Below are 26,538 nucleotides of genomic sequence, written 5' to 3'. Positions count from 1 at the left end.
TGCTGATTCTCACGCCCATCTGTCTCCTCCAGGGTTATGTTCTCAATAACCCCGGGATAATCAAGATTCCATTTTAAGTTCATAGCTTGGCTCTTGTGCTCTGTAGAAAGCACACCATATCTCCTTTATTTATTCACATCTTCAATGGTATTTCATGTGCCCATTCTCTAGAAAGCACTTTCTTGGGCTATCTGAATTCATTCATCTCCCCTAGGCAGTCTTTACTCCAGACTGTTCATTAACACTCTGATATGGAATATATTCACTCTCCAGCCACATATCAAATACTCTCAGAACGAAGAATCAGAATGCTTCTTCTTCCCTCTCTCTTTTCCCCATGACAATATTTAACATGGAGCTAGGCATATAGGAGATCCCATAGCATGGAGAGTCCAGTATTAGGTACCATTTATAGGACACCTCAGTGTTCCAGACATTGTTGAAAACTTTAGCTGTATCAGCACATACAGGTGTTTCAGAACACACTGGAAAAGGCACTAATATTCCTATTTCCAGGTAATGGCACAGAGCCTCACTAAGGTAGAAAGAGTCATTGGCTCAGGGTCACACAGCTATTGGTTGATGGAGACACAAATCCAACACTGAGAGGTGGTAAGGGCTGGCAATATAGCTCATTTAGGACAGAGTTTGGTAGCATTCATGAAGCCCTATATATAATATCCACCACTGCATAAACTGGACATCCTTATGCATAATTAGAATTCCAGCACTCAGAAGGTGGAGGCAAGACGATCAAAAGGTCAAGGTCATAATCAGCTATATATGAGATTGAGGCAAGCCTGGATTATTATGTGAAGTCTTCTTTAAGAAAAAGAGTGGCAGGCATTTTTTAAAAAGCACTAACATTTTACAGCATCAAAAGGGGAGATAGTTATAGATTTCAGAGACAGTAAGCAAAGTCCTTGTTACCTGTTGCAACTTAGTTCCAAACATGGAGCCGCTCACATCAATAACAAACACCACATTCTTCTCTACTGGCTGGAGGCCTCTGGGGGCAAAGTAATGAATAAAATAGCCACCATAGACCTGGATGAAAAGAAGGGGAGGCAAGAAGCATGGGGAGGGACAACCTGAATCAGCCCCCTCTCCCTCTCCTGCATGACACCCTGCTCTTTCCTTCCCAGGCCAGCACACTCTCCCTACTTGTGACTGTTGGCTCTGTGTTTATCTGCACACCAGAACGGAACCGATGCTCTGCAGACCTTCAGCCCGGGCCTTGCCCAGAGCAGCAGAGTGAAGAAGACAAGTTTGGGGCCCAGGCCTACAAGGGTCAGCATCTTTGGAATATGTGAGTTCCTGTCCATGAGGCAGCCTGACTTGCACAGGCTTGAGGGTCCCCGGGGACGTTTGTCTGGGCTCCAGGAACGGAAAGTATTGTTTTAACCTCCCTCGACAGAGTGAGCCGGGGGCCCAGCTCATTGCTGCCAAGGGCTGGGAGCTTGCAGGGCCTCCTTCTCCTCCTAAACTCTCCTTTCTGCTGTTGCTGGGCAGAGCAGAGAGGGGAGGAGGAAGCAGAGGCCAACAGAGCTGTGTGTGCAGAGGGGATTGGTTAGCACCAGGTGCAGATGCCTTGGCTGTCCTGCTGTGATTGGCTGTTGGTCCCCTGCCCCCACTCCCATCTTTCCCTCTGCAGAGCCTGAGGGCTGGGTAAGTGGAGGGAAGAGAAGGAGATGGGCCAGGAGGCCCCTCAGGACCAGTGTCCTCTCCAGCCAGGGAGGCCTAGGCTGCCTACAGCTTGAGGCCTAAGGAAGGCCTCTGGGCTGCCCGGGAAAGGCAGTGTTTGCTGCTGTGTGCTCTCAGTCACACATGAGCTCCCTTCTTTTCCAGAGGAGAGAGGAATGGGAAGAGGAAATGCTTTTCCCTCCATCCCTGCCTCTGAGTTAATTCACATGGAATGGGAGGCCTGTCCCCACAATCCTTGCTGCTGTCCCGTTTCCCCAAGGCTTCTATCAGTCACACGCCCTGTCCCTGCCAAGCCAAGAGCAGAAATCTTGAGGGCTCCGAGTACCTGGTATAGGTGGGGAAGCGAATGTGCCCACTAGTGTCTGACCAGATTCTAAACAGTTCTGTGACTAGCCTGTATCCTGGATAGAAGACTGTCCAGCAGCCTCCCACAGCCCACACAGTGAATCACGCCATGCTGTCAGCCCAGGAGAACTCAGAAGTGCAACAAATCACACAGGCTTGTACAAGCCACCTTGATTTCCAGAGGTGTTCATGTGCTCAAGAACGGGTTCATCCTGAAGAATTTGGTGTGTAAGTGTAAGGTCAGGCTTGCTGAAGCTGCTCTGAGTGCTAGGTGGGCACATTGTCTCTGAGTGACTTTGCTTCCTCCCGTCCATTACTGAGCCCACACAGGGACCGCAGACCATAAAGCCCTGCCCATTCCCCCCGCTGTGTCCAGCTCACTGGCCACATGAAGAATTGGAAACCTCAGGTACCTCCTACTTGGAGGACCCAGTAAGACCTTTGCTGTCTCCACCAGCAGCTTCCACTGCTTTGTTCGTGGAGACCACACAGCACCAGACTCCCTTCCCATAGGATCTGAGAGTCAGCCTGGCCTTCTTGCCACGTGACCACCCACACTCCCTGCTTTGATCTGCTGCAAACAGTCCAGGGCTGCCTGGCCTCTTAACCTCAAACCAGCCATATTTACAGTGTAGACTTTTCACTCTCAGATTCCTTGTCTTAGTACATGCCTTCCTCACTGCCTCTTTGCAACAGTCACAACTGCCACGACTCTCCATCTGTGTCCTTGCCTTCAGATGGCATAGGCCGCCTTCTCCCACAGAACCCTCTGCCTTTCCCTTCACTCCAGGTGAGATCAATTCACTATTGCCACAGGACTTTCCATGTCAGCTCTTTTAGGAAGACCATCCTAACACCTCCTTGCCTGATACCACTCACATGCTGCTTAGCACAGCACCTATAGTTTATGTGATCTCTGATGACAATGAGGATCTGTCTGGTTCACAACGAGTAACTACCTGGGGAGAGATTGGAAGCTGAGACTGATCCTTTCTGAGTTTCCAGGGGCACTGAGTTGGGCCCAGGGCCTGAGTAGTTTTGCCGGTGGATGTGTCAAGATTGGGAAGAAGGAGCAGGCTTGCTCCCAGCAATGTATGGGGTGGGGTAGAGGGAGAACTGTGTCTCACATATGGAGGAATGAAGATAGGAAGTGGGTTACCAGGGTCTAGGGTAGAGAAGCAGAAGCTGAATAGTAGAGGAGGTAGAGGGAGACACACTCAGGGTACCAGTGAGCCTGAGCAAATCAATGCTCCTGTGCCCTGTGGGACTGGCTCAGGAAGTTGTGGAGAAAGGGGTTTGGTGGCTTGGGGCCTTTCAGAGGGTGCTCTGTGTGAGGAGCACTGCAGGGAGGCAGGAAAGCCCTCCTGGGAGCTGACTTCTCAGGCACTGGCTAACCTTATGAGCGAGCCTCGGGTCTTGGGTCAGAGCTGCTATGATCTCTTGGAGCGCAGAAGCTCCCTTCTCCTCTAGGCGTCTTCAGGCTCAGAGTTGACACACTTCCTGTGCAGGAAAGGGCCTCATGGTAGGGAACAAGGGTTCAGAAGCTAACCAGACAATAAGGTCAAGGACAAGCAGATAGGGTGAGACATACAGAAAGCATGTGGCCCAATTACTCAGCAAAACCTTGCTCTGTAAAGGATCTGCTTACTGACACAACTCGGTGGCTCTGTTCAGGCCCTGTTCCAAGTCCTCCAGTTCTGTGTCTCTAACTGTGTGGTGTGTGCATGATTCCCAAGTTTGGGAAGCCACATGCCTTGACCCCTGATGGTAGCTCTCTAATATCCCTAGGAACACACAGGGGGACATCTCCTACATCCTAGAGCACGGCTCTGGCCCCAGTGACCGTGTGTCTAAGAACTCTGTAGTTCTAGAGTCCAAGTACCTGCACATCTCCAATGATGTCTTGCATGACCACATCATAGTGGACGGTGAAGTCGGCCATGATTCCTGAGTTGGAGAAAGCAGACTGCTCTTGCAGTGTTGGGGAGAAGGTGATGCGGACACAGGTCTCTTCCCTCTGTATCCTGGTGTATGAGGGCAAGTCACCCTCACCTGTATGGGCATTCAGGTGGCATGGAGGGCTCAGCAGAGAGAAAATTCATGGATGAGAACAGTGACAGAGGTAACATATGGGGAGGTTGAGACCTGGAACCCCTGGCACTCCAGGCTGCTTCTCTTGTCTAGCATGCCCTTCCTGCTGCCCCACTGACACTCTGTCACAAGCCCCTTGGTCTGCTCCTGCCCTACCCCATTCATCACACCCTGCCTACTAGACCCAGCCCTCCCTCAGCTACCAGCACCATGAGATAGAGGGTCAGTTCTTCACTCACAACCTCTCCCTGCCTCACTTCCCACCCCACCCAAGGCCTGTCTCTGCAGGACTCTCAGGCCCCCAGCTCCACAGGGAGCCACAGTCTCCTTCTCCTGAGACCAATGTAGTGAGTGGGTGGAGAGGACAGAGGCAGACACAGTGGCAGGGCTGGGCTCCTCTCTTCTCCTTCCTGCTGTGAGACAGGGCAGGCTAGCAGGGCTCTCCTCTGAGAGACCCTGGGTTTCTTCTCTCTTCCCCCTGTCACTCAGAATGGTGCCTCCGAATGAGCCTTTTCCAGCCTCCTGAAACCATGGGCAACTTTTGGATCTGTGCATTTGCCCAACTGTCGTCAAGATCAACTCCTCTGGAATTTCAGTCCAAGACAAGTGTCCACTTAGAAAAGTCCCAGAGCCTCCCTTTCTCCAGAAAGTAGAGACTTGGGAATTCAGCTCCCTCCCCCTTCCTGCTCCAGCTGTCAGGAAGCTTAGGGGCAAACTGAGCCCCTTGCTCTGAGAGCCTGGTCACATACATTCCCTGGGCTTCCTTCCTTCCAGGCCTCTTTGTTTTGTTTTATCCCCACAGGACTACTTCTATCCTCTGTTTTAACCTTTAAGGAGAAGGGGGAGGGAGCTGCCATTTATAGCTTGGGACTCAAGCATGCAGGCTGCTAGATTCAGCTGCCCCCTGGGCCCAGGTCCCTCATAGTGCCCTGTGTGCCTGGGCCACTTCTTGACTTTCTGTGAGTTCTAGTCTCCATAGCCACAGCACAGGGGTGCCAGTGGCTCCTGGATAGTTGTGGGCTGTCCTAGGTATTCATTGTGTCCTTAAGGAAGCTCACCTTGAGCTTTGAGAGTGTCAAAGGAAGGGAACTCTTACCACCACCACCACCACCAGGATTATTCATTAGGACGCTTCATGTCACGTGAAGGAAGAATGCTGTCCTGTCTTGCTGTGGGTCCCAGGGCATGAGGTGGCTGAGTAACAACGACCTCCATTGATTCGTATTTTTGAGTGATTGTCCCATGGAAAGTGACACTCTTAGGAGTTTAGGCCCAGTTGGAATAGTAAGGCCTTCTTGGGTGATGTGTCACTGGGGGAAGGCTTTTAAAGCTCTGGTTCTCAATCTAGACCTAATGTGTCTTTCATTTCTGCCTCCTTCTGATCAAGGTGTAAAACTCTGAGCTCCTGCTTCATCACCATGTCTACCTGTACCCCACCATGCTTCCTGCTGTTGTGATGATGGACTCAACCTCTAAAACTGTACGCCAGCCCCAATGAAAAGTTTTCCTTTATGAATTTGTTATAGCCTCTCTTCACAGCAATAGACACCCCAACTAAGCCAGCATACAACTTTGCGTGAGAGAGTGATCACCTGGCATGAGCAAAGGCCTAGTCTCCTTTCTCAGATCTGGAAAATCAACCTGTCCTTGTGGTCCTACGTCATAGATGTTCTGTCTTTCATTTGACTGTTTAACAAAGGGAAACATACAGGCCCATCTTATGACAGAGTCAATCTGTAGTCTGAACCCAGCTTGCACCATGCTGTATTTCTGGTTGGGCAAGTTCCCATCAGCTAGACCCTCTAGTGCTGAAAATCTCTGCAAGGACAGCCTCTTCGGCTATATAACTTCCCTCTTTCCATTCACTCATCTCTCAGGAAAGTGTTTAAATTGGCTTAGTGCTCCCCCCCTTCTTGACTTGATATAAAGTTCATTTGAGTCTCGTTAAATATGGAGATTTGTGGCCCTACCCAAGCCCATTGCACAAGGCTCTAGGAGAATGAGGTACTGAATTCTGGGTTTCCTTAAGATTGCATCCAGATTGCACTGTAGTCAGTTCTCCTCTTCCATTCCTACAGAGGACCTGGCAGTAAGCCTATTCATCAAGATGCTTTTCTGTTCTGCATGACATCCCAGAATTAACTGCCCTGCCTCTCTGGTTTTCTTCCTCTCTTTGTGGTCATTTAGGGAAAAGCAGGACTCCTTCCCCATGGTTTCTACATCCTTCAACATTGTTAATAAAGTGTGATCTACCTGTCAAACATTACTTCTTCCTTTCTGTCTTTCTTTCTTTTTGAAAAAATAAAGTCACACTGTTTAGCTCGGGTTGATCACTATATAGATTAAGCTGGTCTTGAACTCACAGGGGTACCAGCTTCTGTCTCCTGATAGCTGAGATTAAAGCCATGTGCTACCATGACATGTTTGTTAATAATTTTTAATAATTGATTCTGTACTTTCAGAAGCTTCTATTCCAAGCCAAGTTCATCTTAACTTCAAGAATTGGGCAGATATGGAACTCCCAATATCTTGAACCCTAAGCAAGCCCCCTTGTCTCTGATTTGAGAAGGAAATTGGTAGAGGGATATTACTGTCCCACAGAATATCAAAGATCTCCATTTAAAGACTAGCATTGTCTTTGGCATCTCATCTGCCCACGTACTTGTCTTGTTGTTGGTACACACTCGGCAGGGCCTCAGTGGAGGTATGTGCACATAGGCGATGCCCGTCCTTTCAGACACAGTGATTTCTACGTTCAGCTTCCTCACCAACTGTCCAGGCCTCAGGCTTACCACCAACTGGTACTGGCCCTGGTGTCGCTGTAGCAGTTCTTCATAGGCCAGGGCAAAGGTTACCTTTGCACCTGCTGCCAGCCTGGTAGAGATTTGAAATTTTTCTGATTCCCGGTCCCTGGGCAAGAAGTAGAAATGAACAGGAAGGGTGTTGGATTTCCTGTGGTGTAGGGAACAGTTAGATAGCATGCTTATGCTAACCCTCACCCTTGACTAATTGGATCTGATCAGGTCCCAAATAAGTCTCTGGGCCATAGTCAATCATGCCAGCATCTACTCAACGACCTCTCTTCTTCCCTCATCCCCTCTACTGAACATTCTACCTGGAAAATGATCTCAAAGGTAGCTCTCTCCCTTATGGAAATGGGGTTGATAAAAATCTGAAATCAGATTTAATAAAAGGGTTTTCAATGTATGCAAACAATCTCTTTCTACCTTTAAATAGTCCCCTAAACCCACCTGATCCCTGTGTTAAATTCAGCTTGTTTATATGGCCAAAATCTAAAGTATTCATTCCTATAAGATAAAACTCTCTTAGAAGCTGAGAGGAATCCATAAAAATGATAATACTTATACCAGATGAACAGAACTCATTTAAGAAATGAGTCTATTGAAAGATTTAATTCTTCTGAACCTAGGTATACTTAGCTGTACATTTTAGTGTTTTGTCCACTTATTATGAATAAATGTTTTTCTCTTTTGAAATACAAAAAAAAAAAAGAAATGAGTCAATCTAGACAAATCTTACCTGTTAACCCGGGCAAGAATGACAAATAGCATTTACCTCTCGCATGGAGATCCTAACTTCAAATTTGTAGATATCCATGTTTAATTTAAAGTGTCTGAAGAATTCAGGAAGTCAGAAAAGGCCCAAGAATGTGGGGGAGGAGCAAGAGGCCTTAAGGGGTTGAGTAGAAATACATAGTATGAAGGACTAGGGGGGAATACTGGTGTCTAAAGTTTTAAATGCTGATGAGTATTGGAGTATAGGGCAAATGAGGTTATGGGGTATGGGTTAACCAAAATTAACAATGTATGAAAAAGCCTTATGGAGAGCTATGACTTTGTTAGTCAATTTAAAATATCATTTTTAAAGGAGTTTTAATGGAGGCACCCTACCCTTCATAGGTGGAATGCTACTCCCAGAAGTCATGTGTTATAAAACTAAAATTCTAATGTGTCCTGTGACTTACCTCCTTGGGAGTTGTTGTTCAAGGAGGCCTCAGAATCCTCCAAATAACATAGGCCATTACCATTTTTCTGTGTTACCCACTTTAGAAAGACAGGTAAACCCTGTTGCTGAAGATGTCGCACACTTTGGTTGCAGGAAATAGAAGAATCAATCTTGAACTGATCAAGAAACCTCCTTCCTGCTAACTAGCTGGAAGATATCATCTAGGCTGCTTAGGGAAAAGATACATCAATCATCTTTCTCAGAGCTGTACGTAGCATACTACAGTATCTGCTTACCAGGCAAGATGTGCGGTAGTGGTGTGAATGTTGAGGCATGCTTCACAGGAAGAATTTCATGCCTGGTATCAAAAAACCTAGTCAAAAAAGTCTATGGCTAAGGAGGTCACGGCCCTAAGAAAGAACCCACTAGTCATGCTTTACTCAATGGACATGTGAAAATGGCCTCATCTTTGACCAGAAATCTTCTTTTTGGTTAGTTAAGAGACTCAAAACTGATAAAAATGCTGAGAATAAGTGAATTAGTCCTAAATAAGACATCTATGGCACCCAATCTGATGCTCAGGTAATATCATGGAATAGGGATCAGAAAGAATGCAAAACCTAAAGAATGGCAAGGGATACTATTTTCTGTCTACAACACATGGCTTTCGTACTCATGAACTCATGGTGGCTCTACCTGAACAGGACCTGCACAAGATGAAGCCAACTAAAATCCTAGCATGAGTGGGAAGAAGGGCCCATGAGATCCTACTCTTCACTGAAGAACTAGTTGAGGCTCCCAGACCCGGTGAGAGAGAGACCCAACCGCCTGGTCAGGTGGGCACTCCTGAGGCTGCAGAGCGGAAGAGACCACCAACACTGCTCACCACTGCCCACATCCCTGGCCCAAGAGGAAACTGTATAAGGCCTCTGGGCTCCCGTGGGGGAGGGCCCAGGAGCGGCAGGACCCCTGCATGAGACACCGCCGGAACCTGAAAGAAACAGACCGGATAAACAGTTCTCTGCACCCAAATCCCGTGGGAGGGAGAGCTAAACCTTCAGAGAGGCAGACAAGCCTGGGAAACCAGAAGAGACTGCTCCCTGCACACACATCTCGGACGCCAGAGGAAAAAGCCAAAGACCATCTGGAACCCTGGTGCACTGAAGCTCCCGGAAGGGGCGGCACAGGTCTTCCTGGTTGCTGCCGCTGCAGAGAGCCCCTGGGCAGCACCCCACGAGCGAACCTGAGCCTCGGGACCACAGGTAAGACCAAATTTTCTGCTGCAAGAAAGCTGCCTGGTGAACTCAAGACACAGGCCCACAGGAACAGCTGAAGACCTACAGAGAGGAAAAACTACACGCCCGAAAGCAGAACACTCTGTCCCCATAACTGACTGAAAGAGAGGAAAACAGGTCTACAGCACTCCTGACACACAGGCTTATAGGACAGTCTAGCCACTGTCAGAAATAGCAGAACAAAGTAACACTAGAGATAATCTGATGGCGAGAGGCAAGCGCAGGAACCCAAGCAACAGAAACCAAGACTACATGCCATCATCGGAGCCCAATTCTCCCACCAAAACAAACATGGAATATCCAAACACACCAGAAAAGCAAGATCTAGTTTCAAAATCATATTTGATCATGATGCTGGAGGACTTCAAGAAAGACATGAACACACTTAGGGAAACACAGGAAAACATTAATAAACAAGTAGAAGCCTACAGAGAGGAATCGCAAAAATCCCTGAAAGAATTCCAGGAAAACACAATCAAACAGTTGAAGGAATTAAAAATGGAAATAGAAGCAATCAAGAAAGAACACATGGAAACAACCCTGGATATAGAAAACCAAAAGAAGAGACAAGGAGCTGTAGATACAAGCTTCACCAACAGAATACAAGAGATGGAAGAGAGAATCTCAGGAGCAGAAGATTCCATAGAAATCATTGACTCAACTGTCAAAGATAATGTAAAGCGGAAAAAGCTACTGGTCCAAAACATACAGGAAATCCAGGACTCAATGAGAAGATCAAACCTAAGGATAATAGGTATAGAAGAGAGTGAAGACTCCCAGCTCAAAGGACCAGTAAATATCTTCAACAAAATCATAGAAGAAAACTTCCCTAACCTAAAAAAAGAGATACCCATAGACATACAAGAAGCCTACAGAACTCCAAATAGATTGGACCAGAAAAGAAACACCTCCCGTCACATAATTGTCAAAACACCAAACGCACAAAATAAAGAAAGAATATTAAAAGCAGTAAGGGAAAAAGGTCAAGTAACATATAAAGGGAGACCTATCAGAATCACACCAGACTTCTCGCCAGAAACTATGAAGGCCAGAAGATCCTGGACTAATGTCATACAGACCCTAAGAGAACACAAATGCCAGCCCAGGTTACTGTATCCAGCAAAACTCTCAATTAACATTGATGGAGAAACCAAGATATTCCATGACAAAACCAAATTTACACAATATCTTTCTACAAATCCAGCACTACAAAGGATAATAAAGGGTAAAGCCCAACATAAGGAGGCAAGCTATACCCTAGAAGAAGCAAGAAACTAATCGTCTTGGCAACAAAACAAAGAGAATGAAAGCACACAAACATAACCTCACATCCAAATATGAATATAAAGGGAAACAATAATCACTATTCCTTAATATCTCTCAATATCAATGGCCTCAACTCCCCAATAAAAAGACATAGATTAACAAACTGGATACGCAACGAGGACCCTGCATTCTGCTGCCTACAGGAAACACACCTCAGAGACAAAGACAGACACTACCTCAGAGTGAAAGGCTGGAAAACAACTTTCCAAGCAAATGGTCAGAAGAAGCAAGCTGGAGTAGCCATTCTAATATCAAATAAAATCAATTTCCAACTAAAAGTCATCAAAAAAGATAAGGAAGGACACTTCATATTCATCAAAGGAAAAATCCACCAAGATGAACTCTCAATCCTAAATATCTATGCCCAAAATACAAGGGCACCTACATACGTAAAAGAAACCTTACTAAAGCTCAAAACACACATTGCACCTCACACAATAATAGTGGGAGATTTCAACACCCCACTCTCATCAATGGACAGATCATGGAAACAGAAATTAAACAGTGATGTCGACAGACTAAGAGAAGTCATGAGCCAAATGGACTTAACGGATATTTATAGAACATTCTATCCTAAAGCAAAAGGATATACCTTCTTCTCAGCTCCTCATGGTACTTTCTCCAAAATTGACCATATAATTGGTCAAAAAACGGGCCTCAACAGGTACAGAAAGATAGAAATAATCCCATGCATGCTATCGGACCACCACGGCCTAAAACTGGTCTTCAATAACAATAAGGGAAGAATGCCCACATATACGTGGAAATTGAACAATGCTCTACTCAATGATAACCTGGTCAAGGAAGAAATAAAGAAAGAAATTAAAAACTTTTTAGAATTTAATGAAAATGAAGATACAACATACTCAAACTTATGGGACACAATGAAAGATGCGCTAAGAGGAAAACTCATAGCGCTGAGTGCCTGCAGAAAGAAACAGGAAAGAGCATATGTCAGCAGCTTGACAGCACACCTAAAAGCTCTAGAACAAAAAGAAGCAAATACACCCAGGAGGAGTAGAAGGCAGGAAATAATCAAACTCAGAGCTGAAATCAACCAAGTAGAAACAAAAAGGACCATAGAAAGAATCAACAGAACCAAAAGTTGGTTCTTTGAGAAAATCAACAAGATAGATAAACCCTTAGCCAGACTAACGAGAGGACACAGAGAGTGCGTCCAAATTAACAAAATCAGAAATGAAAAGGGAGACATAACTACAGATTCAGAGGAAATTCAAAAAATCATCAGATCTTACTATAAAAACCTATATTCAACAAAATTTGAAAATCTTCAGGAAATGGACAATTTCCTAGACAGATACCAGGTATCGAAGTTAAATCAGGAACAGATAAACCAGTTAAACAACCCCATAACTCCTAAGGAAATAGAAGCAGTCATTAAAGGTCTCCCAACCAAAAAGAGCCCAGGTCCAGACGGGTTTAGTGCAGAATTCTATCAAACCTTCATAGAAGACCTCATACCAATATTATCCAAACTATTCCACAAAATTGAAACAGATGGAGCCCTACCGAATTCCTTCTACGAAGCCACAATTACTCTTATACCTAAACCACACAAAGACACAACAAAGAAAGAGAACTTCAGACCAATTTCCCTTATGAATATCGACGCAAAAATACTCAATAAAATTCTGGCAAACCGAATTCAAGAGCACATCAAAACAATCATCCACCATGATCAAGTAGGCTTCATCCCAGGCATGCAGGGATGGTTTAATATACGGAAAACCATCAACGTGATCCATTATATAAACAAACTGAAAGAACAGAACCACATGATCACTTCATTAGATGCTGAGAAAGCATTTGACAAAATTCAACACCCCTTCAGGATAAAAGTCCTGGAAAGAATAGGAATTCAAGGCCCATACCTAAACATAGTAAAAGCCATATACAGCAAACAGTTGCTAACATTAAACTAAATGGAGAGAAACTTGAAGCAATCCCACTAAAATCAGGGACTAGACAAGGCTGCCCACTCTCTCCCTACTTATTCAATATAGTTCTTGAAGTTCTAGCCAGAGCAATCAGACAACAAAAGGAGATCAAAGGGATACAGATCGGAAAAGAAGAGGTCAAAATATCACTATTTGCAGATGACATGATAGTATATTTAAGTGATCCCAAAAGTTCCACCAGAGAACTACTAAAGCTGATAAACAACTTCAGCAAAGTGGCTGGGTATAAAATTAACTCAAATAAATCAGTTGCCTTCCTCTATACAAAAGAGAAACAAGCCGAGAAAGAAATTAGGGAAACGACACCCTTCATAATAGACCCAAATAATATAAAGTACCTCGGTGTGACTTTAACCAAGCAAGTAAAAGATCTGTACAATAAGAACTTCAAGACACTGAGGAAAGAAATTGAAGAAGACCTCAGAAGATGGAAAGATCTCCCATGCTCATGGATTGGCAGGATTAATATAGTAAAAATGGCCATTTTACCAAAAGCAATCTACAGATTCAATGCAATCCCCATCAAAATACCAATCCAATTCTTCAAAGAGTTAGACAGAACAATTTGCAAATTCATCTGGAATAACAAAAAACCCAGGATAGCTAAAACTATCCTCAACAATAAAAGGACTTCAGGGGGAATCACTATCCCTGAACTCAAGCAGTATTACAGAGCAATAGTGATAAAAACTGCATGGTATTGGTACAGAGACAGACAGATAGACCAATGGAATAGAATTGAAGACCCAGAAATGAACCCACACACCTATGGTCACTTGATTTTTGATAAAGGAGCCAAAACCATCCAATGGAAAAAAGATAGCATTTTCAGCAAATGGTGCTGGTTCAACTGGAGGTCAACATGTAGAAGAATGCAGATCGATCCATGATTATCACCCTGTACAAAGCTTAAGTCCAAGTGGATCAAGGACCTCCACATCAAACCAGACACACTCAAACTAATAGAAGAAAAACTAGGGAAGCATCTGGAACACATGGGCACTGGAAAAAATTTCCTGAACAAAACACCAATGGCTTATGCTCTAAGATCAAGAATCGACAAATGGGATCTCATAAAACTGCAAAGCTTCTGTAAGGCAAAGGACACTGTGGTTAGGACAAAACGGCAACCAACAGATTGGGAAAAGATCTTTACCAATCCTACAACAGATAGAGGCCTTATATCCAAAATATACAAAGAACTCAAGAAGTTAGACCGCAGGGAAACAAATAACCCTATTAAAAATGGGGTTCAGAGCTAAACAAAGAATTCACAGCTGAGGAATGCCGAATAGCTGAGAAACACCTAAAGAAATGTTCAACATCTTTAGTCATAAGGGAAATGCAAATCAAAACAACCCTGAGATTTCACCTCACACCAGTGCGATTGGCTAAGATCAAAAACTCAGGTGACAGCAGATGCTGGCGAGGATGTGGAGAAAGAGGAACACTCCTCCATTGTTGGTGGGATTGCAGACTGGTAAAACCATTCTGGAAATCAGTCTGGAGGTTCCTCAGAAAATTGGACATTGAACTGCCTGAGGATCCAGCTATACCTCTCTTGGGCATATACCCAAAAGATGCCTCAACATATAAAAGAGACACGTGCTCCACTATGTTCATCGCAGCCTTATTTATAATAGCCAGAAAATGGAAAGAACCCAGATGCCCTTCAACAGAGGAATGGATACAGAAAATGTGGTACATCTACACAATGGAATATTACTCAGCTATCAAAAACAACGAGTTTATGAAATTCGTAGGCAAATGGTTGGAACTGGAAAATATCATCCTGAGTGAGCTAACCCAATCACAGAAAGACATACATGGTATGCACTCATTGATAAGTGGCTATTAGCCCAAATGCTTGAATTACCCTAGATCCCTAGAACAAACGAAACTCAAGACGGATGATCAAAATGTGAATGCTTCACTCCTTCTTTAAATGAGGAAAAAGAATACCCTTGTCAGGGAAGGGAGAGGCAAAGATTAAAACAGAGACTTAAGGAACACCCATTCAGAGCCTGCCCCACATGTGGCCCATACATATACAGCCACCCAATTAGACAAGATGGATGAAGCAAAGAAGTGCAGACCGACAGGAGCCGGATGTAGATCGCTCCTGAGAGACACAGCCAGAATACAGCAAATACAGAGGCGAATGCCAGCAGCAAACCACTGAACTGAGAATAGGTCCCCTATTGAAGGAATCAGAGAAAGAACTGGAAGAGCTTGAAGGGGCTCGAGACCCCATATGTACAACAATGCCAAGCAACCAGAGCTTCCAGGGACTAAGCCACTACCTAAAGACTATACATGGACTGACCCTGGACTCTGACCCCATAGGTAGCAATGAATATCCTAGTAAGAGCACCAGTGGAAGGGGAAGCCCTGGGTCCTGCTAAGACTGAACCCCCAGTGAACTAGTCTATGGGGGGAGGGCGGCAATGGGGGGAGGGTTGGGAGGGGAACACCCATAAGGAAGGGGAGGGGGGAGGGGGATGTTTGCCCGGAAACCCGGAAAGGGAATAACACTCGAAATGTATATAAGAAATACTCAAGTTAATAAAAAAGAAAAAAAAAAGAACTAGTTGATGGTTTCTGTGGGCGAGGGACAGTCACCTTTATTTTGAAGATGTAGTCACTGGAAGTTTGCCATGCTCCAGTAAGTGGCCCCACACCCATTTGCTAACAGAACACAGACCATTATAAAGAAAAAAAGGAAATGATATGAAGTTAGGAGGGGGATGAATTAAAGGCATGTATGAGGGTTTGGATAAGATCAAATTACATTGCATGCGTGTATGGAATTTTCATTAAATAAATAAATAAATAAATAAATAAAATTTCTTATTAAAAGTAAAAATAAAAAGAGGAGGGAAAAATTCACATGTATATAATCTTCCCCCAAAGCATCAATAAGTTTTATCTTGCTAGCAGAAGCTAGAATTAGGGAAGTAAACCCCCCTCTTATTAAACATCTATTGTTATAGGCTTTGGTTTTTACTGACTCATGTAATCTTGATGTAAATCCTATGAAGTAGAAATCTTTTTTTTTTCATTTTACAGAGGGAGAGTATGAGGCACAGAGAGAAGGTATATCTTTCCTGGTCACACAGCTAAGATGGCTTAATCATTCCAGGTGTGTTGGCGCCTTACCTGACACCCACATGAGCAGCCGTCTTTCCTTGCTGATAGGCTTTCTCATACATTTTTTTTGCCTGGTGTTTTTCCTTGATTTCTGCAACATAGATTTTATTGTCGATGGTCCTGATGGGGCAGAGGAAAAGAAGGGATAGTGAAGTCAGACAAAGAAAAATGGTGGTCAAAATCAGGCTGTAATAAAAGGGAGAAGAAGAGGGATGGGAAAAGAAAGGAAAAAAAAACAGTGTCATTAAACTCAAAATAACGTGGGAACAGTTAATGGCAGTGAGAGTGAGATAAAAGGTGTGATGATGTTCTCCTGAAGTCTGTTTGTCGACTGGGAAAAGAGAGACCACACACCATGTGGGACACCATGGTTGCATTGCTGTTTTGTGTTTCTTAAAGCATTGATGAATGTTTGCCTTTTAACATACGAACATTTTTAGATGTAACACAGTTGAACGTTTTTATTGTAATTGCTGGATATTTGCTATAACGTTTATTTTTAAATAAAACACATCAAACTAAGCATGGTGGTGCAGACATAGAATCACAGCACTTAGATGACAAATTCAAGGTTCCTCTGGGCTATATAGTGAGTTCCAGGCCAAGATAGGCAATTTAATGAGATACACACACACATACACACACACACACACACACACACACACACACACACACACACACACACACACACTTTAATTAACTCATAGGTACTGCTGCTTGGGATATGAATAACAATCTGAAAAGTGTGTCTTTTTAAAGAAAACACATTAAGTAAATAATATTGTGAATGGTATAAATGGTTAAAAATTGTCAGTAACTCTTTCATTGGGGTTCCCAGGCTCAGTCTGATGGTTGTCTGTGAGTATCTGCATCTGTATAGTCAGATGCTGGCAGAGCCTTTCAGAAGACAGCCATACTAGGCTCCTGTCTGTGAGCACTTTAGAGGCAAAGGGATGGGATGGGGGTTTTGTGGAGGGGAGACGGGGAAGTGGGACATTTGAAATGTAAATAAATAAAATATCCAATTAATAAAAGTAATTGTTGGTGACACAGGGCTCAAAGAACATGAACTGGATCCCTGACCTGAATGACCCTTCCCTGAATGTAATAGATTGTACTCTACAAGTTTCTCAAGGAGGGAAGCGACCAGTAGTCCTACCCCGCTAGGATTTCTATGACCCACAACAATGACCACTAGAAAACCACCAAGGCTAATGAAATCATGGATCTTGGAGGAGAACATATAATTGCCATTTTACTAAGCCAGCATAACTCTAAACACAATCTAAACATTTATCCTTATACCAACATAGAAGTGTAGTTCTGTCCCCTCATCCAGGAAACTTCTCTTGGCAAGAAATAACCATTACAGAAAACCACAACCAATCAAAATGCAGAGTTGTGCAGCCAGTTTCCAGCTGGTATGTCTACAACACAACTCCTACACCTAAGGCTCAGGGATCATTGCAGAAGAGGAGATGGAAAGATTGTAAGAGCTAGAGGAACATGAAGTTTGTTGTAAGATTGTGTCCCCTAGGGTGTAAGAGATGCTATACCCATGAAGTCTCAACAATATGGCTAAACATGACCTGAGCAAGGAAGAAACCAGCAGATATTTTAACATGGAAGGAGGAAAGGCCTTATACAAAGAACTACAGACAATGAAGAAATGATAAAAGTGAAATTACATGGTCTAATTTCAGCTTACAAATCTCAGGTCATGCTCCATCAATAAATGCAGTGAGAGCAGGAATTCAAGAAGGGCAGGAACCTGGAGGCAGGAACTGATGCAGAGACATGGAGGGGTGCTGCTGACTGGCTTGCTCCTTATGGCTTGTTCAGCCTGCTTTCTTAATGAACGCATCGCTACCAGCTTAGAGATGACACCACCCACAATGGGATGAGTGACCCCCCCATCAATCACTAATTAAGAACATACTCTTACGTGCTTGCCACTTGCCTACAGGCTAACTTGTTGGGGGCATTTTCTTAAATGAGGTTCCCTCTTCCAAGATGACTGTAGCTTGCGTCAAGTTGACAAAAAAAACCCAACAAACAAACAAACAAACAAAAAAAACCCAAAAAAACCACAAAACTACCGCAAGTGACCCCTATGCAATATGGCACACAAACACATCATTATTAAACCATAATCTTACCTTTCTTGTTTATCCCCAAGATCTCGTGCTAATATAACAATATAAAACAGACCAACTTTAAAAGTGTCACAGTCTAAAAAATTCAGACTTAAAAACTGTTCAGCTTCTTTAAGACATCCAAAGTCTTTCTTAAAACCCTAAGTCCCTAAGTATGAGCTCTCGTAAAAAAAAAATTGCCTACTTATTGTCCCAAGAGGGAAGAACTAGGTAGCACACAATTACAATTGAAGCAAAGTCAAACTCCAACAGTGTAAAAAGTCCAACATCTGGGATTCACTCACAAACTCCTGGGCACCAAGGTGCCCAGGAATGGGCAGCTCCACTTCTGCAACTCTGCCATCTGCAGTACACAAAACTGGTCTCTTAGGCTCAGGCCAGTTCCACACCACACTTGCCACTGTCTTTGTCTTCCTATATTTCTGGCACCTCCAATATACTGGGTCTGCACCATAACAGTTTCATCTTTGTCAACGGCCTCTCCTGGCTTCTCACAGTGCCAAGCCTAGGCTGCTGTCCATGACCCCATCACAATGTCAAAAACAGCACTTCACAGGGGACTCTTGCACATTACCAAGACTGGCTATCAGCTTGACATGCAGCCTTGGAGTTCCTGGACCACAGCTTCTGTGTGCTGGCTCCAAGGAAATACTTCCCACACGATTTCACCTCAGTGATGCTGGTCTCTTATTAAGCACCATTGATTCTTTAGCCCCAGCTAGCTAGCATTCACTGTCCCAGGAAAGCAATGTTTTCACTTTAGTGATACTGGTTTCTTGTTAATCGTAGTTGATTTTCAGGCTCAGTTTCAGTGACTAGAAACCAAAGCTTCAAAATTCAAAATGTAAGAATAGCCCGATAAAACCTTTATTCCCTAGGAGGCAATCCAGGTCTCTATCATCCACACTGCTCTCAAGACTCTTATTTTCCATAGCCCATTAAGCTCTCAGCGCTCAATACCTTTTCCAGTTCAAAATTCCAGACTCTTTGACAATCTCCTCCCCCAAACAACATGGCCAGCTCTGTCACAGAAATACCCCATGAACCTGGCACCAATTTCTGTTCCAGTTTGCCTTCTGTTTTGTGATAAACACCACGACCAAATGCGACTTGGGAAGGGTCAGAGTTTATTTTAGTTTAAAGATTGCAATCATGAAGGGAGGTCAGGACAAGAATTCAAACAGGGCTGGAACCTGGAGGCAGGGCTAATGCAGAGCCATGGAGGGGTGCTGCTTATTGGTTTGCTCCCCACGGCTTGCTCAGTCTGCTTTTCTTATAGAACCCAGGACCACCATCTTAGGGATGGCACCAACCACAAAGGCCTGGGCCCTTTCATATCAATCATGAATCAAGAAAATGACCCACATCCGTGCTAATAGGCCAATGTGGTGGAGGCATGTTCTCAGTTGAGGTTCCATGTTCCCAGATGTGTCTAGTTCATGTCAAGTTAACAAAAAAAACTATCACACCTACTAACTGGGCTCCATTTTAAAGCTCTTGCTCTTTATAGATTGATCTAATAGCAATAGAAATATCTATTAATCTTTGTTTATTTGACACAGGGTCTTACGACGTACCATTGGCTGGCCTGAACTTACTATATAGACTCAAAAGCAATAGCTTTTTGAGACAGGGTTTCACTATAAAGCTTAGGCTGGCCTTGAACACACTATGTAGCATGTTTTCCCTGCCTTTTTAAAAAAATGCTTCACTTTTTTGTTTTTGTTTGAGCAGGGCTTACTCTGAAGCTCAAAAGTGAACTTAATATTCTTGCCTCTATCTCTCTATAATTTTAAAAATTAAAAATATTTTTAAGTTATACATGAAAGCATATAAGGTAAAATGCTTACCTTGCAAGTAAAAAGACCTAAGTTTAATCCCCCATACTCATGTTTAAATAGTCATGGCACTGCCCTTTACTGGCTGCAACATTCAGGAGACTGGGTCCTGTACTTTGCCTAGGTAGCACATTAGAGCTGTCCCTGATGTGAGCTAGTGCCGAAGTCATGAGAGTGGGAGAGCTGGCTCTGCCCCTTGCTGGCTCTTGCAGGCATTGAATGAGCTAGCCCAGGGCAGTTCTGGAGAGTTTGTCAGGTGGTGTGTGTGCAGGAGAGCTGGCCGGCTGACCAACTCAGCTACCGCCCAGGCCCAGATCCATGGGATTGAGTTGTTATCATCCCAACATCTACCCCATCTATGAACTGTTGGAGCATGTGAAGGGGCTGGTCCCACAGATCCAACACTGCAGGATCTCCATGACACAGGGCAACAACAGGATATCCGAGAGGAGTCCCAGTGAGGATCCAGTATTGATAGTGTAGCAGAAGCCAGAGACCTCGAAACAGACCAACGACTCATTGCAATGAACATTTTCAAGCAAAGAAGTGTGGACCAAAGGTTATAGTATGGGACACACTGTCACACACTACAGCTTCCACGATGCTGACTTTTTTCTTTTGGGTGCAGAGGGCAGATCAGCAGGGATGTGGAGATGAGTGGGATTAGAGTACGTCCTAATGATATCCATGTAATACACGTATACCTTGTGTAATGTCGAAATCCATATAGAATTGTATATTCTCAAACACTTATCATTTGTGATGAAACTTTTAAAATCCTTTCGTTTAGCCTTAGAAGTATACAGTGCACAATTGTCACTGTCACTAACGACAGTACCCTAGATCTTGTCGTTCCTAGCTAATCGTGATCAGACTTCCCCACAACTTCCCTACCCCTTACTCCTATCAGTCTTTGAGAATCATCATTCCACCCCAAATTCACAAAACTAACAATCTAGATTCCACAGCACATGAAAATACACACATGTACACATACATACAAAAAACACAGAAAAGTTGTAGATACTAATGATATCCATGTGACACATGTATACATTGTGTAAAATATACATGAATGTATCATGTGAGTGATATCATGTGCCTTTTTGTGTCTGGAATACTTCACACAGTATAGTGGCCTCTCCATCCATCCACTTGGCAGTGTTTGAGACTTTGAAACTTTTTTAAGTTATTATTTTATTTTATGTGTATGGATGCTTTGCTTTGACTGTGTGCTATATACATGTTTGGTACCTGCAGAGGCCAGGGAGGGTGTCTGATCCCCTGGAACTATTGTTATAGAAAGCCGTGAGCTGTCATATGGATGCTGGGAATTGAACTCAGGTCCTCTGGAAGAGCAGACAGTACTCTTAGCTGCAAGTCAGCTCTCTAATGACAATTTGAGAAGATTTTGTTTGTTTTGGAGACCAAGTTTTGTTCTACTTCAGGCTGGCCTTGAACTCACCATCTGTATGCCTCCGCTCTCCAAAACTGGTATTAGAGACATGTGGAACTGCACCTAGCTTAAAACCATAATTAAAACAAAACTGTTTATGTATTATGTATTTATGTATTTATGTATTTATGTATGTATTTATTTATGTATTTATGTATTTATGTATTTATTTATTTATTGTGATATGGTTTTGGTGTGTGATCCAAGCTGGTTTGAGCTCCTAATATTCTAGTCACAGCCCTTTCTATCTTGGGATTTGAGGCATAGACCTGGCCCATTTATGCTGTCACAAGTAACAGGACTTCCTTTCTTTTTATGGTTCATTTAGGTATCCATTCAGCAATTAGATCCTTAGGTTGTCTGTAGTTTTAGCTGCTTCGTATAGTGTTCCTTACTGTTTTCTTTTTTAACTTGTTCAGCATAATCTTGCCCCAGAGCCTTGGTAATTATGCATCCTTTTGCCTAGAATGTTCCTCTTTCAGAACTTTGTAAGTCTTCACAGCACTCTCTTTGGGTCTCTGTTTAATGTCACTTGATCTTTGATAGCTCTAAACTAGTACCTCTATTCAATCTGTCTCCTTTGCTCTCCTTGCTTTTTTTCTTTGCTAACACTCCTCATAGACAAACTGAAACATGTGCGTTTATGTTTCCCATGTCTTGTCTTCTCTACGAGATTGTGAGCTCCTTGAAGACAAAGAAATGTCTTCCTGGTCTGCTGCTCATGCCTGGAATGTAGCACTCTCTCAATCATTTCATAATAGGCATCCAAAAAGGACAGTAAGAAAAGCCAGAGCTCATTTCATGGAATAGTGAATCAAAGAGAAGGGGGATAGAGAAAGATGGCAAGAGAATCCAGGCCTTTGAACTCAAGACCCAATGAGCTCGCATGGCAGCAAGGAATGTAAAGTGTTGGATAAAGCTCACACTAGAAGGAACAGATAGGTCAGAGCTACCTTTGAGCTGTGAGAATGTGTGTCCTAGAGAACATTAATAAACCTTTGCGGGAGGCAGGAACAGCTGTCTCCATTTCAGAAATGGAGCAGCTAGGATGCAGATAGTAGCAACTTCCAGGAACACTAGGGGAAGATATACAGCTGGCAGCAGTGTTTCAAGGCAGCTGAAACAGTATTGCTGAGGCTTGGCTAGTGTGGGGGTGGACAGTGCTGGCTGGGCCTCAAGGTCTCTTGGGGGCTGGGGTGGTAGGGTGGAGCAACTCTGGCAGTAGCACACTGGGGCCTCTGTGTGTGCTGCCTCCAGCCAGCATACTTTCCACAGAGTCTGCCCAGGGACATTTCTCCAGCCTCCTTTGCTTAATTTTTTTTAATAAATCCTTTTGGTGTTTTTTTTCTATTGAAATGAACCCACATTCTGCCTATTGCTTTGTCTTTACATCACCTGACTGCCAACCTCTCAGGTCATCCCCACACTTCATATCATACCTGGGACGTGTTTGTTTGGGGACTACTTTTATTCTTGTATTTGGCTCATTTGGTCTTCTACTTGCAAGGGTCTTGGTTCCTTCAAGTCTTACCAACTTGGAAATCCTGTTGCAGGGAAGTGCCCCTCCATTATGGTCAGTTCTTCTCCCCTATCCTGACTTCACCTCAATCAAGTCTTCACAACCTCCCTACTCTCAAGGCAAGGCCAGGAGGGTCTTGATGACATGGGCTTAGGACTGTAAAGATTGTTTATAGCACAGGAGCCTTCTCCATCACAGGAGCGACAATGACTGAGCAAGGGCAGAAATTCTGTTTGGGTTGGACTCCCTAATCTAATTCTGAGAGTGTCTCTACTCCAAGACAGAAGTCCCCTCTCCTTTTGTCCCCTTGATGCAGGATTTCATATAGCTGAGGCTGGCACTGAACTTCAACACACATATGGATGATGGCCCTGAATTTCTGATCTTCTCGCTTCCATCTCCCAAGTGCTGGTATGACAGGTGTGTGCCACAGTGGCCATTTTATGTGGTACTGGGAACCGGACCCAAGATTTTTTTGGTATACTAGGAAAATATTTGACTGAGCTACACCCCCAACCCCAGAAGCCTTTTCATAACTCAGACTAAGAGTTCTTTCATCTGTGTGTCTTCCCTCATTCATCATCCCATCAATTGCCGTCATCTAACCAAACAAAACTGAAAAAAAATATGATGCCCATTCATACTTTCGCCATAAACAGGTTGTTTCTCTTGCTAATGGTCTCTCAAATTCCACCATCATGTGCACGCTCCTTGTCTAGTACAGGACCCTTCTCTGCTTCCGAGCTTCTTTTTTTTTTTTTTATTAACTTGAGTATTTCTTATATACATTTCGAGTGTTATTCCCTTTCCCGGTTTCCGGGCAAACATCCCCCTCCCTCCTCCCCTTCCTTATGGGTGTTCCCCTCCCAACCCTCCCCCCATTGCCGCCCTCCCCCCCACAGTCTAGTTCACTGGGGGTTCAGTCTTAGCAGGACCCAGGGCTTCCCCTTCCACTGGTGCTCTTGCTAGGATATTCATTGCTACCTATGGGGTCAGAGTCCAGGGTCAGTCCATGTATAGTCTTTAGGTAGTTGCTTCCGAGCTTCTTGGCTGGCTCTTCTACCCTTGATGTCTGATTGTTACTCCTTGCTTACCACATTGCCATGCCTCCCTACTAAGGGGCCCAGCTATCTTTAAGGTGGGGTGTATGTGTCCCTGGGGATGCTGGGGACAAGTCAAAGGAGGATGGAAGAATATTAGTGTACTATTTATAGTTTTCCATTATTCTTTGATGATTTACATGTATATTTCTCATAGTACATATACATTCTATAGCATAGTAGTGTGGGGAATGGGTGCATGCGTGTGTGCCTTTGTGTGTGTGTGTGTGTGTGTGTGTGTGTGTGTGTGTGTGTGTGTGTTTTCCCCATTCCCCATTAGACAGTACACTGGGAGCAGGAACTGTGCAGTTCATCTTTCCACCATATCTAGCCAGCACTGTGTGAGTCGTGACTTTAGTATCAGGAAAAGGTTTGATGGTGTTTCTTTTCTTTGCAAAAAACCCAATTTTTATCAAGTATTTATCATATGCCACACACTAGTGTTTGAATAAATTTCCACACATTTTGATTCATTTAATCCATGCAAGTGGTTTCTAATTTTATCTGCATTTTACAGATGTGTAAAATGAGACTCAGAAGTTAGGTAGTTTATTCTGAGTCTCACAGCTGGCAGAGGCAGGATTCAAAGTCAAGATGCCTGCTTTTATAATTTATCCTCTTCACTGCTTTGCACTAGTGAAAGAACAAGATTGAATGAATGAAACGGTAAGTTTGAAAGCAGACTTACATTGTGAAATTGGAGATAAAGGCGATGCGGGGTAGATTCAGGTCAAAGATGGCTTCATGGGCTTCATCATGTGGATTGATGAGGACAGAGGTGACCAAAGTGTGTGCATAACGAGACACCACAGTGGAATGTATGGAGTAGCTTGTCATCAACAACTGAGAAAGAATACAAGAGAGATGGAGTGAGTTGGAGAAAGTCCATTTTTGGCCCAGATGGGCAGGTACTTGGGATCTCAAGGTTCCCGAACTGGTTTCAGGCTGCTAGAGGAGAAACTGAGGTGACTCAAGGGAACATGACGTCTGTCATATACAGACCTGCCTACAAGTGCAAGCAGAGCTTCAGAACTAAATGTTCATAGACGATCCCAAATCAAAGCACTTCTGGACAAGAGATTCTCCAATCTTAATGAGCTTAGATCTTGCTAAACATGGGTTCTGATTTAGCAACCCTGGGGCAGGGAGAGGCTGATGTTCTCCTTGCTCCTGAATTCCCTGAAGCTGCTGCTGCTGCTGCTGCTGCTGCTGGTGGTGGTGGTCCATGGATTTCACCTTAGAATGAATGTAACATTTTAGCAAAGCTTTAGAATATAACAGACTGGATGTAGTCATTGGGCCCTACATTCTTACAAGGCACTGTGATATTTAGTTTTTTCCTCTTTATGATTTCAGCCATAAAGATTAAGCCTCATACATATAGTGATGTAATGCAGTCATGAGAAGTGTCTAATGCATTAAATTCCGGTATTTCCCATATCTTATGGATGTGTTAAATGAGGCTTAGACACTAAGGTCAGCCAGCAGGAAGATAATCATTTTCTTCCCTATCTTCCCTGAATTTATGATCCTTCCATCTACCCACACATCACATACATCTGGTTTGCTTAGTGTAGGGAAGTGGGACACAGCTAATCTAGAATCAGATGGGCATAGGTTCAAGTTCTGACTCGGCTGTTTACTCCATCTTAACCTCTGAGCCTTTGTTTCCTTCTCTCAATAGTGAGAATAATAAGAGACCATGGCATACAGGGATGCTGAGAGGACCAACTGAAACAATAACAGAAGCCACTGGTACAGCATCTGACATGCACTCAGCAAGCAGTAACACTTGTTTTTTCTAGCTCCGGCTTCTCAGCCCTGCAGAAACACACTGAGAAACTTCTCCTACTCCTCCCACCCCAAGGAGCTAGTTTTCTCACAAACTCCAGACCTTTGTCCTCTCATACTAAAACTGACCTTGCTGCTTGATGAGGCAGAGCCATGGGGTCCTTGGAGTGTTGGGTCTAAGAGGATGGTCAGCAAAATGCTGACCCAGCTGAGGTACCTCCATTCAGACATGGTACCACTTCTGGCCTGGGCCTGCTGTTCTCATGCAGAATGTCTGACCCTGATCTGCAAGGCTTCTCTCTTTTAAACTTCCAGGTATCCCTTCTCTTGAGAGGGAGGGACCATGCTGACGGGTGTGGAAGTCTCTGAATGTGGCATTGAGGCCTACACAAACCAGGATTGTCCAAGAGCTAAGGCTGGCATCTTGCCTGGAGACGGGCCAGTTCTGTGCCTCCTTTCCCCCCTTCATCCAGCTGTAAGCTGAATGGAAACTAAACATAGCAGAGTGCTGGGTCTGTCTGTTTGCTATGTTGGCTCAGGGTGGGGTTTTTCTTTCCTATAAACATCCACTGAAGCTCAATAACTGGAGCCAGAGAAAGGTCACTCAGCACCGATCATCTTAAAAAGGTAGCAGACTTAAAAAAGGGTTGGAGAGGCGAGTACCCAATGTCAATCTTTTCTGTTGCTGACTTCAGTCTTGACACGGGGAGGGGGGACCTATAACAATGCAGAGATCCCACGGACATGAGATTTCCAATCTAAAGTATAATCAGAGGTCAAGGTGAGCTATGGCAGAGATGAAAAGGAGTACAGTTCAGTCAT

At 44.0% G+C, this 26,538-nt stretch overlaps 1 protein-coding gene across 1 annotated transcript in view; it reads right to left on the bottom strand.

The window, feature by feature from the left end:
- Window positions 1-25,992, bottom strand: part of Itih6 (inter-alpha-trypsin inhibitor heavy chain family member 6) — a 37,029-nt gene extending 11,037 nt beyond the window's left edge. The window contains 6 exon segments of the mRNA NM_001402475.1: window positions 931-1,047; window positions 3,932-4,101; window positions 6,803-7,050; window positions 15,866-15,976; window positions 24,614-24,768; window positions 25,846-25,992. Of these exon segments, the coding sequence (NP_001389404.1) occupies window positions 931-1,047; window positions 3,932-4,101; window positions 6,803-7,050; window positions 15,866-15,976; window positions 24,614-24,768; window positions 25,846-25,947 (903 nt within the window). The 5' untranslated portion in view covers window positions 25,948-25,992.
- Window positions 25,993-26,538: the final 546 nt, after the last annotated feature.

This window comes from Rattus norvegicus, chromosome X, assembly GCF_021556685.1.
Source record: "Rattus norvegicus strain SHRSP/BbbUtx chromosome X, alternate assembly SHRSP_T2T, whole genome shotgun sequence".
Taxonomy (NCBI): Eukaryota; Metazoa; Chordata; class Mammalia; order Rodentia; family Muridae; genus Rattus; species Rattus norvegicus.
The sequence above is the reverse complement of the archived record's forward strand: the minus strand, read 5'-3'. Positions and strand labels throughout refer to the sequence as shown.